This window comes from Dermacentor albipictus, chromosome 6 (assembly GCF_038994185.2).
Source record: "Dermacentor albipictus isolate Rhodes 1998 colony chromosome 6, USDA_Dalb.pri_finalv2, whole genome shotgun sequence".
NCBI lineage: Eukaryota > Metazoa > Arthropoda > Arachnida > Ixodida > Ixodidae > Dermacentor > Dermacentor albipictus.
In genome coordinates, this window is record NC_091826.1 from 49,439,172 (window position 1) to 49,455,995 (window position 16,824).

At 47.9% G+C, this 16,824-nt stretch overlaps 2 protein-coding genes across 5 annotated transcripts in view; one reads left to right on the plus strand and one right to left on the minus strand.

The window, feature by feature from the left end:
• Positions 1-16,824, minus strand: part of LOC135918671 (tyrosyl-DNA phosphodiesterase 2-like) — a 281,692-nt gene that overhangs the window by 146,956 nt on the left and 117,912 nt on the right. The window lies entirely within an intron of this gene.
• On the plus strand, positions 43-14,600 carry LOC135918667 (uncharacterized). The gene is made up of 3 exons (XM_065452313.2): positions 43-309; positions 10,237-12,091; positions 14,120-14,600. Exons 2-3 carry the CDS (start codon positions 10,299-10,301, stop codon positions 14,415-14,417), a joined length of 2,091 nt encoding a protein of 696 aa, XP_065308385.1. The 5' UTR covers positions 43-309; positions 10,237-10,298; the 3' UTR covers positions 14,418-14,600.

A 16,824-nucleotide genomic window follows, 5' to 3' on the forward strand; every position in this document is an offset into this window, starting at 1 on the left:
ACAGTGGTACGAGCGCGTTCGCGCGGTTACGCAGAGCGACGCTGACGCTCAACACAGGATCGAGTACCTAAGAGTGGCGCTCTAAGAGGAGGACAGTATTAGCACGGGAAAGCGAAACGCGTGATCATCTAATTTTCTGGCCAAACGCTTCCAGTGGGTAGGAGCCACACGCTCCATAGGAAACATCTCTCTAGGATGGTTTGTGCCATTGCAGAAGGTATCATCATCAACACTGCCAAGAAGCAGAACATCGCCGCAGCTAGCCCTGAATGGTGTGACCTGGTTGGCCCGATCGTGGTAGCTGCCTCGGTGAGTAATGAATGCACTTTTCACTTAACACAGCTCAAATAGGTGTACTGCTTTAACTTAACCCGCAGCAGAGGCGACGCGTTGTTGTCAGGGCATTATTACTGTGGGAAACGTTTTTGTCTGTCTTGTGAAGTTATCCTGCAGCGGTAGTCACCTCAGGAATGCGAGAAAGCAGGTTGTTGGAATGCCGATGTGGAGCCTATAGCAGAGTGGTGGGCTCTGCATGGAGCTCCGTGGTTTTGCATCTTTTGACCAGTTTTTCCTATTGTGTGCTGAATGTCGTGTGGAATACGTGATTCGGGAACATCTAAGGACTCTGCACATACCAGTGTTAGCGGTGAGCCCTTCGTCTTTTCGTAAATACGGGCCGGGACGCGCCAGCCACACGTGTGCGGATTGCTGGCTGCTTCGCGGGAGACGCCGTGCGCGCTGCCACCGCAGATGGCGACGCCGGCTGCGTCCGGAGCTGCGACGCCCACGGGGGCGACAAACGCTACGACGAGCACGCCTAAACCAAACTACATTGAAGCTTCAAGCTCGCACGAACCACTAAAAGAAGGAGCGATGCTCTCGGACCTGGACCGGGAACAAATAGAGTACAGAGGCACCGACGAAGGGGATAGTATCATCCTACAAGACACCGATATGCCCGTCACACGCGTCGGGCAAGAGGAGGAGAATGAAGGAGACTGGCAAACGGTGTTAACTGTTCGCCAGAAGAAGGCTCTCGCAAGAGTTGGAAGAAAATCCATGGGAGCAGGGGGTGCCGACGACTCGTCGAGCCAGCACCGCGGACCAGCCAAGAAACCGCCGATGAAGAAAAAGCCACGAGCCAACAGACTACCTCCGTTACCAAAGGAAGACTTCAAAATAATAGTCCGACCACATCAAGGGCTACCAAATAATGACGTGATGGCTCCGCAGATTTCCGAAGCGGTCACCGTGGCCACACAAAGGAAGATGAGAGGGGAACACTTCCTTTTACGACTAAAGACAGGATCAAACATCGTTATCATATCTACCCCCAAACAAGAGGTAGCAGATATAGTCAGGAAGATAACGACGCTCGTTATCAACAGCAAACAACACGCAGTAAATGCTTACGTGACGGCCGGACAAGAAACAGAGAGAGGTGCAGTGCACGGATTGGCACCGCACACGAGTCCGGAAACACTACCAGCCAACCTGCGCATCAGAACGCAAGGAATGGAAATACTATGAGCGCGTATGCTCGGGGAAACAAAGACAGCGGTCATTACTTTCTATGGCCCCATGATACCACGCTTTGTCTACTACACGGGAGGAGAAATTCCCTGTTACCCATGCAAGAACACCGCACAATTCTGCAACGCCTGCATACAAACAGGCCACAGGATGGGCGTGTGCCCTCAACCCCGTACCTCAGTAGGCAGCAAGTGCGGCACTAAGGAGGCAGAGCCAGAGAACGAATGTAAACCCACTTGATGCACTTGTGGAAAGGAACATCTGGCCGGTTCGAAGGACTGCAAGAAACGGTAGAAACAGCCACGGTAGTACAACGAAACGCATAGGCAGTCTTCCTCCAGACTACTCAAAACTCCAATCAAGGAGCCTGTACCAAGGCCATGGTGGTACGACATGGGTGAAACGGACGATGACGGATGGCCGCCTATAAAGCGACAAGAATACCTACAAGCGGCTTCGCCACGAGGACAGCGATCCCGATCAAGAGAGTGACGAAGGCGACATAAGGACTCTGACACTTCAGACCACCCCCCTTCCAACCACCAGCCCATTCTTATAGGATCCAGGCAAAGATCTCCCACTCCAGCAAGGAAGAAGGAACCCACCGACAACATAGTGAGCTGGGCCGGGATGGTTCGTACCACGGCTCCCATAACATCGAACTCAGAATACCAAAAGAACGTATTAGAAAATAGGCAACTCATGCAAAGCTTAGAAGAACTTAATCTGGAGATCCCCGCACTTAAACGCCACCTGGAAGAATGCGTGGAAGCCTGAAAGAAATTACAGACAAATATGATCTAGAACTAGGAACTCTCCCACTAACACCTACTAGATTAGGAAATAGCGTGCGCGGGGATACCTGACCCGACCTAACCTTCACGCTAAACATATTGGATGGGCAATGGAGAAATTTAGACGAAAATTTCGGAAGTGACCACTATGTTACTAACTATTCAATGACCACACCCCGCCTCAAACTTCCACCAAAGCAGGCCAGAATCACAAAGTGGACGGCGTACAGGAAATATCCAATGTCCACAACACCCCCCAACACAGCTGAGGACTGGGCAAAGGAACTCAAAGTCGCAAACGAAGCCCCAACACGAAACATATCCATTAACGCGAAAACAGCTGCAGTTGACCCACATCTGCTGCACCTGTGGGAGGGCCGGCGCAGCTTAACCAAGAAAACTCAAAGACTGAAAAGAAAATTGAGGGCAAGTATAGCAACGCTAACTGAGCAAGCCAATGGGTTTGCCAGAGAGCTGCAAGCGGAAAATTGGCTCCAAATTTCGCGATTCACTGAGAGGGACGTTATCCACCGCTAAGACATGGGCTATCTTACGTAGCATAATAGCCCCGGACTCTACAAAGACGGCAACAGTGAGAACGATACGCACCCTTGTAGGTGAATACAAAGGTGACCCCGATGAACTGATCGAAGCGCTGTGGGACAAATGCATTAAAACAGGAGGCGATATCGTCGAATCTCTCAGCTAGAAAGGGCCGGCAAACAAACCTCTCAATGAGCCCGCTTTGGTTGCGGAACTGTATGCAGCGGCACAGGACTTCAGACGAAACACAGCACCCGGAGGGGACAGCATCACCAAGGCGATGTTGCGCAACCTCAGCAATGAGCAACTAGAACGACTAGTCGACTACTTCAACAAGGGCATATGGGAATCTGGTACCATTCCACAGGAGTGGAAGGAAGCGAGCATAATCCTAATCCATAAACTGGGAAAACAGAAAACTATTCAGAACCTGAGACCAATCTCACTTACGTCATGTCTTGGGAAGCTGTTTGAAAAAGTGATACTCACCAGATTAACAGAATATATCGAAAGTCACAACCTCCTATCGCTGTACATGTACGGTGTCCGCAAACTTCTTTCAACAGGGGATGTTTTCAATAGGCTAAGAGACGAAGTAACAAACAACGTGGTGACTGGTGAAGAAAACATAGTGGTGGCGTTGGACTTAAAGAGCGCATTCGACACTATGTCCCATAATTTCATCATGGAGGAAATAGAAGAAATGGGATGCGGAAAGAGAATTTTTGACTACGTCAAATCATTCTTAACTTGTAGGACTGCCACGACAGGTTTAGAAGATGTGCGATCACCCAACCTCCTTCTCCCCAACAAAGGAACTCCACAGGAAGCTATACTCTCTCCATTATTGTTTAACATTGGCATGAAAAAATTGGCGAGAAAGTTGCATCAAATCCAAGATCTCAAATTCGCGCTCTATGCGGATGATATCTCCTTATGGATGCACAAAGGATCGTTAGGCCACAAGGAATGCACCCTACAAGAAGCCATCAACACCGTCCAACACTTCGTGGCAGAACACGGCATGGCCTGTGCACCAGAAAAATCCGAATGGATCAGAGTCCATGGACGAAACTACCGTAACAAGCCAAACCTACACCTCCAACTAGAAAACTGAATGCTTCCAGAAAACACCAAGGTTCGTGTCTTGGGCCTCTGGATCCAAAGCAACAGGCGAGCGGATCACACTATCGCGACCCTGATAGTGACAACGAAGAAAATAGCGAGACTAATAGGAAGAATCGCAAAGAAACGGAGATGCCTATACGAAAGCGAAACGATACGACTCGTTCAAGCTTTTGTCATCAGCCGGATAACATATGCTCTACCCTATGAAAACCTAAATCGCACAGAAATCAAGATGATGGACCAGACCATACGGTGCGCGTACAAGGTGGCGCTTGGATTACCGGTGAACACCGGAAATGAAAGACTACGCGACACAGGAGTTAACAGCACCTTTGAAGAGCTCAAGGCAGCGGTTATAATAAATCAGACAGAGCGCCCGTGTCACACACAAGCCAGACAACAACTACTGACTGGACTAAGACATTCGGTGAAACCGCAACATTGTATTGACCAAATCCACCAGATACCAGGCCACATCAGGAATGGTATCTGGTGGATTTGGACATGAATCCCGAATACCACAAAGGCCGAAGACAAGCCCGAGCCAAGCAACTTATCAAAAGCTTTGGGAATAAACAAAAGGGCAATACATGGACGCCGCTCGGACTTCTAGAGGACACGTCACAGTAGCAGTTCGCAACACGCAGCAGAAAAGAGCCGAAATAACGGCCTCAATAAACACAACATGCACAGCCACTGCTGAAGCTTCAGCAATCGCGATGGCAATCGAACACACCGACACCGCCAGGCACTCGGCGCTGGTTATCTCCGACTCTCAAGAAGCATGCAGAATGTACATGCAAGGCAGATTGCCACGAATCGCAAGAGAATCTTAGGCGATGTACTCCAAAAAGAACATGCAATCATATGGTGTCCTGGGCACGAGGGCATCCCAGGCAATGAGAGGGCACACTCCCTAGCTCTTGAACGCACAAACCGAGAGGAGAACCATAGCCCTTTCCAAGACAGTCCACTTACAGCCCGAGACATCCTCGAACACCAACGTCGCACGAGAGAGCGCCTTGCCCCCCCCCCCTCTCGCCGCATCGGCAACTGGGGTACAAGAAGCCCGCGCATACAGAAGAATACAGACGCACACCTATCCCAACTTGTGAAGAGCAGACCACTTGAATCCCACAATAAATGCCGGTGCTTGTCCAGGGTGCGGTGCGTCGCCGTCGCTGCCACATGCGACGTGGGATGGTACAAATAGACCATGAGAAGCGAACTCGCCTGAGATGCTTACCTACAATAGGGAGCTGTGGCAGACCCTCCTCGCCTGGACGGGGCTGGGGGCCCAAAGGGACCTCTTGCACCAGGCGGAGAGAGTAGCCAGGATCACTGTTGTCCTGGAATAGGGACCCGCCCAACCGCTTCCCTCCCACCTTATCCTTTTTCTTACTCCCCTCTCCCCTCTCAATAACTCATAAAGTTTTCCCACCACCACCACCAGCAGCTTGTTGGTGAAAACATTGAAGGGAATATCGAAACAGGGTAGGCCCCACAACTACCTTGTATTTCACGCCACATTGCGTACTCCGTTTCACACACAGCCTGCAAAGCCGTGGACGCTAGCTAGCCATGCTTCTCGCAGTAGCTGCGTTCGAACAGCAATCACACGCGATTCCTCTTTTTTTCACCTAATGCTGAGCGTAAATAAAGTTTATAACCTTAGAATTGAATGCGTAGTATGTTTTACAACAGTTATTGCATTGTCTCAGATCATTTTGCGTTTCGTTGTCTTTCTTTTCGGTGTTCCTTCTTTCATTTAATTTGCAGCCCATCGCGGCGTTTCACGCACCTCCAGGAGCTCGGCTCGTGGGAACACGCGCAAACCATCAACGTTCACCTTCGAAATTCCGGGAGTTGTACATTTACTATCTCGTTCAGAAGTGCATCTCGAATTGAAGCTCGTGCTTAACTTATTCTAATGGACGCCTGTCGTGAACGCGCCGAGGTAAATGCAGTGAGTGTCTTCGGCATGTTCACGCAGGGTCAAGTCAAGCACCCGGGATTCAATGTATGATGCATTTCTGAATACCGTGGGTTAGACTATCGAAGTTCTTGCGTTAGTTTTCCACGGCGTTGCACGCTGAGTATGAAACGGAGAACAGGTAGGTTCCTGTCCCGTCTCTTTCCTATAAAATTAAGATAATGTGCACCCGATTGAGCAGTCGAACCAGGTGTCGTCGAGTACACAGTAAAGTAATTTACACCCTAAAAAGTGAAAAAGGGCGTAAATATGTCTATGACTCGCAACCTTAGGGTGTTCGTCATATCGATAACACCCTTAGGGTAGGAGTAGTAGACACATTTACACCCTTGTTCAATTTTTAGGGTGTAAATTATTTTACTGTGTACAGCCGCGTGGTGTCCTAAGCATTAGCACGGCAGCCCTGAAACGCGAGCACAGCAGCGAGGCTGTGCCCTAGTATAAGGCACCGACAGTACGCATACTTGCCTCGTTCCAGAGCGAGCCGGGCTTTTCGAAACATTTTTCCGCACGTGCGTCCCGTGCTTCTTCACCGTCGTTGTTCCTCGCGACAGCTCGCGCTTCGGCAGAACGAAGCCACAGCTCGTATGCGCTCGCCAGATTCCGCTATGGAAATCGTGCGGGAACGGAACGCGTGAACAGCATTCGTAGTTACAAGTCCCAGCTTCGTGACCGCCGTTTGCCTATACACAACGGCGCATTACAGCAAGTTGCCTATGGTGAGTATAGGTGTGGCCACTTCGGTTGTCCCCGTGGTACCTATAGGCGACCACTCAGTGATGGTGAGAAAGATGCGTTGAAACAAAAAAAGCACGCCGAGCAGGCCAGGCTTGGGCACGCTGTGAAGCGAGTACCTCCGCCAGTGCGGGTACTCGCTCAAGGACACCGAGGACCACAGAGCGATGCGCGAACCACATGCGTTGCGTTGGCAAGAGGACGTTTGGTACTTTTGGAATTTCTCGTATTCATTTATCGATATATACATATATGCTTATCGATTGACGCGGAAGCGACGTTTCTGAAAGACGTTTTTTCCTTTCGTCATCTTCATCGATTAAATTTCAGCTTGTAGGCTTTGAACCAAAAGCGATTTACTCTGCGTCAGAGCAGGACGCAGTTCTGGCGCTTCCAAGTAAACAACCTTCTCCGTGTGATATTGAGGCTGCCGTTGGGGCTTCACTTGCTTTTCACTTCACTTGCTTCACTTCAGTTGCTATTAAACAGACGCTGACAAACCCGCTAAAATGGAATAATTTGGCAATGTCTTTTTTTCGGAGCGTTTCTAACTGCCCTTAGTTGCCTACTGTAGAAAGATAAAAAGGCTCTCCTGGTAACCTATGACTTAGGCTGCGGAACCGGTATTTTTTGGCAGAAATATTTCACACCCGCGCGAACGAACGACTGATTCTGGTTCAGAAAAAAAAGAAGTATGGCAAATGAAGTAACAACACAAACAACAACAAAAATTACTCATTCGGTGGCGTCTCTGTCTCTTCACATAAATGTGAAACACACAGAATTTTATGAGACTACAACTGGACATATTTGAATAAAGGTTGTTGCATTTGAAGAAAAAAAATGTAATTTATAGTGACTGCATCAAGAGCTAAAGTTTAAGTCAGGGCATGGACATTTGAGCAAACGCTGTTGTAAATTGGTAATCTTTACAATTATGGAAACGCGAAGTTAACAAATCCTCAAACGTGCCCGAACATTGTGGTTCTGTAAATTGCGTTTGTTATGTCGTCTGAAGCGGACAAATACAGGACCCTATGACGTAAAACTGTTCAAATCTATTTTAATTCCAATCTCTTGACGCCTAGTTTACGTAACCGCCAACGCGAGCATCAGGTGGTGACTCGCCGCGCTTTATGGACAGCCCAGTCAAACACCTTCCTTGTTCAGAGAAGGTTACTTTTGTTTAGTTCCAAAGTGAATGGCATTACCTACATTGACAGGCTTTCCTGATCTCAAGAGGCAAGGAGCACGAAGCACTGTATAGAAGGTTTTGTTGGGGCCGAGCTAGAGCAGTGAAAGTAGATGACCGAATGGCTAAGGTGGTGCCCGCTTTCCCTTGCTTAGATTTATGTGGCTGGTCAAAATAGCGACGGCGTACAATGGAATGCCAAAAAAATGCCACTAAACGAGATCCTCAGTGAAGACAAGTTGGCAAAGAGACGCGAGAACTTTTACTATGCGCAATTCGATCCATTTTCTCAGGCAGCTCAAAGTAGCCATGGTCGGAGAAATCGCGGGGCCGCCACCTTCTATTCCTTTAAGAACGGAGCAACCTCAAGCTACTCTGACAGAAAATTTCAGTTTTATTCGGCATATCAATGCATTTTTTGTGCGCAGACGTTAGTTTTTCGCTGTATTGTGGCGTCGCGTGATAGGCGGTTCAAGTACGCGCAGCCAGGAAGCTTTTCACCAATAGCGAATGGCTAATTGCGAAAAATGCGTTGAATCTGAAATAATTATTTTTCGCTCCTCTGGTCTAATCGTGCATAGTAATCGTGGAGAGGTATCAGTTGAGTTGTTCGCGGTTTATGTGACGTTGCATGCCATAAAAGCAAAGTAGGGGTGGCTCAGGAATGTTTGAGCAATTGTGTTTAGCTTATCGCATCATTTCAATAGAAATAGATTGAACAGCTTTACGTTGTAGCGCCCATAATATCTGAATTTACAATTTACGTGGAACTATTGCAATGTTTAGAAGTGTTGAGCAAATGGTCACAAAAATTAGTGTCCTGTTTTGAAGCGATATGTATTACAATCCTGTCCGATTTAGATTAAATATTATGTGCAGTCTATAGAGCTGAATAATTTTTTATTGCTGAGTAAGAATCTCCGCACACAAGTTGTTTTTTCTTTTTCATTTTGACAATTTAGGACCATGTTTTATTTGACACCCTCAATCAAAATTTGCTTTCCTGCAGTCATAGGATTTTACCATTCTCACTTAAATGCGCCAAACGCCGACATCACCAGTGCAGTGATTTCTGTAAAAGCGAATTTCTCGGTTCTCGCGTATTTATATGGGAGTCCACGAGTCAAAGAATGTAATGCAGCGCTACATTCCTTGGCGATGACAAAGAAAGATATGATAGGATGGGCTCTGACTCCAACCACGTTTGTTGAAACAGATACGTGTGACATTTATCAATAAGGAAGGCACCTAGCAGATGCGCATTCATGATTGCTGGAAAAAATCCGAATACACACACGAAAAACCGTAGATTGCGGTGAGCAGAATTCATATTGTGGCCTTTTGTTTAATGTTCTAAATTCACCGGCCCGCTGGTAGACTGACGTGGCGCTGAGGCATATTTGCCGCCTCTCTCCATGATAAGGGTTTCCGATAGCACGCGAGATATTCTGTCCTTCTTTCTGGTTAGAGTTTTGATCCCCCCAAGTCGCGGCTTACAGTCTTGATCGCTTACATCTTTGCAAGAGCGGCAATGGCGAACCCCTCTTGAAAAGCACCCACCTCTGATGGTTTAGCTTAATGCTCACTTCAACGATTGTTAGGTTGTGCAATGCCAGAAGCAGCCGTCGCCGCATCTCTTTTAACCATTCTTGCGAGACATTTCAAAGCTGTAGCCTTTAGGTATTAAATAAAGGGGCAGGGTTTGGCGGGAGAAAGCAAAACACGAGAAAAAAGATGTGCCGTTCGGGGGTTCGCAGATTAGTTTAGCCTACCTGAGGCTCCTTAAGCCTGGAACACCCAAAACAGTGCCCCATCAAGAAAAACTGGATTAAGTGTTCAAGATTTTTGCAAGGTATTGAGAGTGCATTTGTAGAGAAACGAACAATGAAATGTAATGGGAGGCAATACTTCGTAAAGTAAATAATTGCTCACTTAACCCATAATTCGGCAATCCACAGTTGCTTATTCGCTCCACAATATTAGTGAACCAGCTATAAGCTTTGTGGCAAGTTTCCCTCGCTTTCATCAGCATTTCTTTGCATCAAAGCCAGCTCAGCACATAAAATATGTTGCTCTTTAACTAAGAAATGTGCAGGTAAATGTAAACACGAAAATGCTTTTTGCGTTCACTCGCCATCTGAATGGCGCCAGTGTGAACAGGCAACGAACCGCGACGTCAAGAATGCACTATGCGAGAAGTTAACGCAGCGAGAAAAGTGAGATGTACAAATGTGAAAATTGTGGGTAAAAAGGGGAGGAAAAACTTCCCAATGATTGGAATATTCTTTTCGCCACTTCTTTTCGTAATATATACGCAGTTGCTGTGGCGAACTCCGAAGCCTCCGTGACAGTCCTGCCAGACTTTGCTGGCTACCCAGGTATGACCTCAAACAGCATTCAACAGACCGGCATGAACACCGACACGATCGGGTTCGAAGGTGACCTCACCGACCACTGCGTACCTTGTACGGGAGCCGAAAACCAAACATGCCAGATCGCCGACAAGCTTTTGACCTGGAACAAGCTGCTTCTGGCATCCCACTTTGAACTGCGAGAACAGGCAGACATGTCTGGCCAGCTGTGCCTAGTGAATTTTACTGGTAATGTTCACTTACGTCAGCCGCCGCAGAACCAGGACCCTCTTCGATGGTTGCTCAGGACTCATCACTGCATTGGTTCCGTCGACCTCAAGCTCTCCATTGAGACAAACCCAGACTTCTACGTACTGGAGGCTCTTCGTCATAATTCAGGGATCAAGACCGTGAAACTACAAATCCAGGAATGGGAGGCATTAAGTCCCGTTTGTGCATTGATACCCAGTTTGGCAAACATAAAAACACTTCACTGCAAGGCCAAATTATGGCACGAGGGTTTCACGGAAGAATTTGTAGCAGCGCTGTCGGCGCTTCAGCGGGCTTCATCGTCTCTGGAGAGCCTACATCTACACGGCTTTTCGATAAGAGAACCGGCAGCGGAGACTTTCGTCAGAGAATTCTTCAGCAAATCCGCGCTCAAAAAACTAGACTTGCAGATTTGCGAATTCGAATGCGAGTACTACCCACGCGCCTTAGTCGAATACCTTGGCATGACTACGTTTCTAAATGCAGTTACAATTCACGGGGTGGTGAATAAGGTAACCCAAAGGGCTATTCTTGAAGGTGTGCTGAAAAGTAGAAGTATCGAGAAGCTCTCCATCGACGTGTTGACCGGAGACGAAGAAATCGCGGAGTTGGTTGCCGGGGTGATCAGCGAAAATCGCGTAATACGCAACTTGACCTTATCGACCGCCGCCACACGCGTGCCTGAGCTGCACGACGTTTACGGCCGCTGGGTCCGCGGAGTCATTCAAAATGATACACTGGAAGAAGTGGGCCTTCCACTGCAGATATTCCACCCATCACAATGGGCCACATTTATCACGGCGCTGCCGCAAAAAGGGAATCTAAAGAAGGTCCACATCGACGCACGGTTTCACGGTGAACTGCTACGACCAGTCTGCTCGATGCTCACGACAACTGGCTCCGACAAAAGAGTTTCTATCGGAACCTACAAGTACAACGCCGACGTGGACTTGATACGCTGCAAAGCATTCCGGGCGATTCATTTCACCCGGTTGGAACCCAACGACTTCTTGGGTGTCGCTTTGCATCTACTTCCAAGCTGTGAGCACGTGACGAAGTTGAGCATCCCCGTAGGCTGCGGCAACCGGCGACTCTTTATGCCACTGGCCGAATATTTAAAATCCACGACGGTGCTGCGAGAGCTCGAGCTGATCGTTCTGTGCGAGGCCCAACTGGTCGCGGCCGGCGGCGCTAATCCGGGGTGGTCGGTCGTGCGAGAATCCCTGTCTCGAAACAAGAGCTTGAGGAAGCTGACACTTTACCATCGATGCCTGACCAGTCGAGACATGGAGGGCTTGGCGGACGTACTTAAACGAAGCCGGAGCATCAGCTCGGTAGTCCTTACGAACGAGACCGCGAGAGACACCACCGCCTTTGTGCGAAGACTGTCGAAGGGCATTGCGGACAACTGCACGTTGCTGGAAGTGGATTGCAGGGCTAGCGTGGAGGCCGATGCCGCAGGTGACTGGCTGGCTGTGCGAGAGGCGACGCTGCGAAACTCGGGTCTGGTCGCACGAGCTGCTCGAATAAAGCAGGCTTCAGATTGCGACAGGTAGGTATACGAGGTAAACGACGTAGCGCTTTGCGTTAGAAACTGTGTCGTCCCGTTCTCAGTGCGGTAGAATCATTTCCGTTTTCTCTCAGCCACATCTCCTGAATCTGCCACCTTGCTTAGCCAAATAGCGCTCACAACGTGACCTGCATACGGCGCCCATTAGGAAAAAAAAACATTTAGCTACACTGTAGGCCCTAAAAAACGCACCCCTTTAGTAAACGGTATCCCGTTCAAAGGCAGCTGAAGCAGAGACCCTTCGAGAAGTACCACTAAAGACACGTACAAAAGTTACATTTTTAAAGGTACATATGAGATTTTAGGGTAAACCGTTCAATTTTTGCCGCTCCGGGTATTAGAGCATCTACCGAGTGTCAGAGTTACACCTGAAAACGATGGAAAACTTAGGCAACGCATTGTTTGGGACAGTAACCTGCGCCAAATAACAATTCCGTGTCATGATGTGTTCAGAGCAATATATAAAAGCTGTGTGATAGATACCGCTATCGTTTAAGTGCAATCGCATTAACATGGTCATCGTGATGAGTTCTTCATGATTGTTTTTTTTCCTATTTGCTGTTTTCAGCATTTCATGCAAAATATTTTAGGTCCTAAGGGGAATAATTTTTCTGCTGTCACAAGAATTTATTCTATGTTACATGTGACAAACTTATTTCCAATCTGTTCAGCAGTTATCTTATGGTCGTTATGCGTTCTACACGCGCTTGAACTAAGGAACTGAATTTGGCTTCGAGCCAAATCTTGTATTAAGGAATGTTTATCACCAAAATTATTCGCGTATATGCGGTTGTCGTTTTCCTCTCAAAGACCTGTGCGCAATCGGCGTGCTTTGAATTTCAAATAAGCATAACGAACCTCGGGCACTGGTTTCAAGCTGTAATACATGGGGACCCCTCATTCGGAGCACTGTTTCCTGAATATTGTCGCCATGCAGGGTTTCCTTGCAGACGTATGTCCACTTTTCTGTCTATTAAAATCTGTTTACCGTGGAAAATTTGAATACGTTGATTGTTTGCGTTTAACCTGTGAATAATAATTCTGTGTACACTCTATGCACACCAAGTGAAAGTGTATACTTATTATGATAAGTCCTACGGAATTCTTTGCACAGGCACCTACAATACACAAGGTACCGCAGGTAGAAAATAGCATCCTGAAAGCTCGATCTTGAAGAGCGTAGTAGCTTAAGTTAGATACAAAAGTTATGGTACTTGTTTGTTGATTATCATTGCCGTCATTTTCTCTCGGAGAGTTTTTTTTTCCTTATTTGCGAAAGACGGGGGCTCATAAGAAAGTTTAAAAAAGTAAGTTAGTGTATTTCCGATGAGAATGGACAATTCTGGCGACACTTGCAGCATCACTTCAACAGTGCTCATATCTGAGCCTGCTCTCACAAGTAACGTGATATAGCTAACGCACCGAGGAATGAGCCTATAGTGCTATTTTTTTTGCTCCAAGCTTTAAACCGTAATAAATGGGAACTTCTTCCTCAGGTTCACTACACGGTAAATGGATTCCGCCAGTGATCAGTAGTTCCCTAGGTCTTCGTTAGCCGTTTCTATGGCATGTGTGCAAACTTTATTTCAAGATCACATCTAATCATCAACCCCATTCGTCAGAGCTTCTTCTAGATACCCCTTTTCTCGCTCTAACAGACTACCGGACATCTATCTGTTTTACGCTGTCACATGACCGACCCAAACCACACTCTTTCCTTTTCGAGCCAGCTATGATATCAGCCACCCGCTTTTGTTCTTTTATAGACACGGCCGTCTTCTCCTCAGCAGTGCGGCATTTTTTTATGCCATCGAAAGTTGACCTGCCTATAGCTTTCTTTTTGCCATCATCCGAGCCTCGGCTTCACAACTGAACACTCGCAATTTGCACTGAATGCAACAGGTGCGCAAACTACCGGTAACATCCCGTAGACAAGCTTAAAGCCGTATACACCCCGCTACTCCATGCAAACATTTCAGTTACTCCAAAGGCAGCACTGGTCACGTGCAGGTACGTCACCGGAGCCCTGGAGCGAGTTTCCCGGTATCCTGCCCTACTGGACGAGGTTGCCATGAAGGCCCGTATCGGCAAAGCAGAGCTCACGGTCTTGGTGCGAGACCGCCTGAAAAGAACCGAAAGCATGGACGGATTTATGCGGGCCGCAGGAGTGGTCAGGGAGCGAGTCATTTGCCATCCACCGCCGAGCGACGAGCGCATGCAGCTGGATGACCTGATCGAGGACTGCTGGAAGCACGTGCGACGATACCTCGTGCTTGACGATGTCAAGGACAGCATTTGCAGGATGTGAAACCGCTGGGCCGTGAAAAACTTTGTCAAGGACCCAGAAAGCTTGAGCCTGCTGTAAACACATACAAAAGTAGTATTCAGCACCCCGTGTATGAATATTGACGATTTCAAAAAAATATTGCTTTTAGAATAGACAGGCAGGCACGATCTAAATCTAGCAGTGCCCCGACGGATTTTCCCCTTTGCTAAGAGTTTGGTACATATTTCAATAGCAAATTTGCACTTGAAACAAGTAGAAGGTATCAGAAATAACAAAGCGGGAACACTTTTCTGCTTTTGTGGAGTTCATTTTACATGATTGCCAAGACTTCGGAGATTTCGTTTCTTCACTTAGTTGCGGCGACAAAGCTAAGCATGTTTTCAGCCTTTAAGGTCGCTTCGCGTGGATGTCATATCAGAAGTGCCTGTCCCCCGAAGGTGCTGTTACAGCAGCGGGGCCACAAAGAACTTTCTCTGTCCGCCGCTGAGTGGACCAGAAGATGACAACGCATGCGTGCGCAGACAGTGGGGGTCGGGGTTAGGAATTGGCCACTCGGACACCGAAACAGAGCATGATAAACTTTTACGCTTCTGACCACCAGCCTTTTGCTGGCAGGTCTTGCCGAAGATCCCCATCATTAGGCTTTCCCATACTATTTTTGTTGTTCAGAAAATTTCCGGTTTACAGTCCGTTTAATTCGAGCTGCTATCACTCGCGGGAGGCGATGCGAAGTGGCCGGCTCGACTTCGGGGAAAGGGGGTGGGTATGTCAGCGCCGCGGCGTTAACGCCACAAAACTTCCCCGATAGTCGATTGTTCCATTGGTCGGACACGCATGTGTGTCCATGTTCCCATCTTGCGATGATTGCCTCTCAGTAAGAAAAAAAATTTAAAAATCGGGATGGCTTTGCTCTGCCTGCTCGCTTGCACCTGATGTGCTTCCGGGCCCCCAAAGTGTCAAGGCTACCATATTTTAGACCGTTTCATATGTTACCAGCAGAAAATTTTGCGCACCAGACAAACATAGTGAATCTCAACCTTAATGAAATGTTATTGCGGCAGTTTTTAGGCCACAATCGCAGCCTTTTATAAAACAGCTATTTATCCGCCTAACCAGCGCGTGTCTTGAATTGCTCAGTTTCTGTCACGTGCTGATTGCATTGATATTAAAACTTTTGCCCGCGTCAGTACCATAATAAGTACAAGGTATATTCTACATAAAGAAATTGCGCCTTAAATGTTTGTACACGATATCTAAATGAACTGCTACAGGTGTAGATACTTCACATGGGCTTTCAATCGCGTTAAGAAGAAGAGTGCTTTAAAATTGGTGTTCGATGCCTTTAATGTGGTTTGTTACAAACGCTAAGCTCTGCAAAGCAATACTGCTTCCCCATGCTTTGAACACGCATCATTTCTGCTCACAAAACACATCGTGCCGCGCCCCGTTGCAATCTCTGATATGTTTTAACTCGCAGCTCTTAGGCGACCGTTTATGCGGCGAGCGTCGGCGTTGTCCCTCGTAACCGAGTGAACGAGCACAGCGAACGATGAAGGCGAACGCGGAGTGCAGCGGGAGCCGAAAGCCTGCCATAGCGAAGAGAGCGCTAGGAGGAAATTGGGAAAGGGTGCAGCGGAACCATGAGGCGGAAAGCGGAGGAGACAGCGTTAGAAATAAAGCGTAGTGCCGTGCAAGATGGGCTTTGTGGCGACGATGGCTGCGAGATGGCGCCTGAGTAGCGCGCGCTGTCTGTGTGGAAACAAAGCGCTGCATTAGCGGGGGTCTGTCTGCGGCGGCTGCTGTGAATCGTGTCCACGCGTTGCCCACGCGCTGCCTCTCGCGATCTGCCGATTAGCGAGGCAGTCGCGCCGCACATCGCTCCGTTTGCAATGAGCCGCATGAGACGTTTCGTCCGCGCCAGCCATTATATCTCGTAATGAAAATGCGTATGCAGCTACGGTCTAATTTCGCATTCGCGAGTATTGTAAGGGTCGGCGAATATTTTAGTATCGCTGTGGAAGGCACTTTGCAATCGTGCATGGGCGCTAAAAGGTAAAACTATTCTAACCTCTTCCTATTCTACTTCCGTTGTCGGGCTTCTGCAATCGGTCAAACAAATTTTGGCCGCGCCTATAATTTACGTACTGTCACATAACGTCACGGTAACCGCGAACAGTCGAAACCTCAGAATGACGTGTACACGCTCATTATGCACAATGAAACCGATGAAACGACGAGAGGCAGATTTTGCGCCATACTGGATTTCATTGCGTATAAAAGAAAGAAAATGTCAACCATTCCACTCAGTGACGTTGTAATGGCAGCGAAAGCTGGCGACAGTCAAAGATCTCAAACGAAAAGCAAAGTGCCTCTAGTGCATTCAGATTCGGCAGAGGCTCCGTAATCCGAGGGCAAACGTATGCGTTCG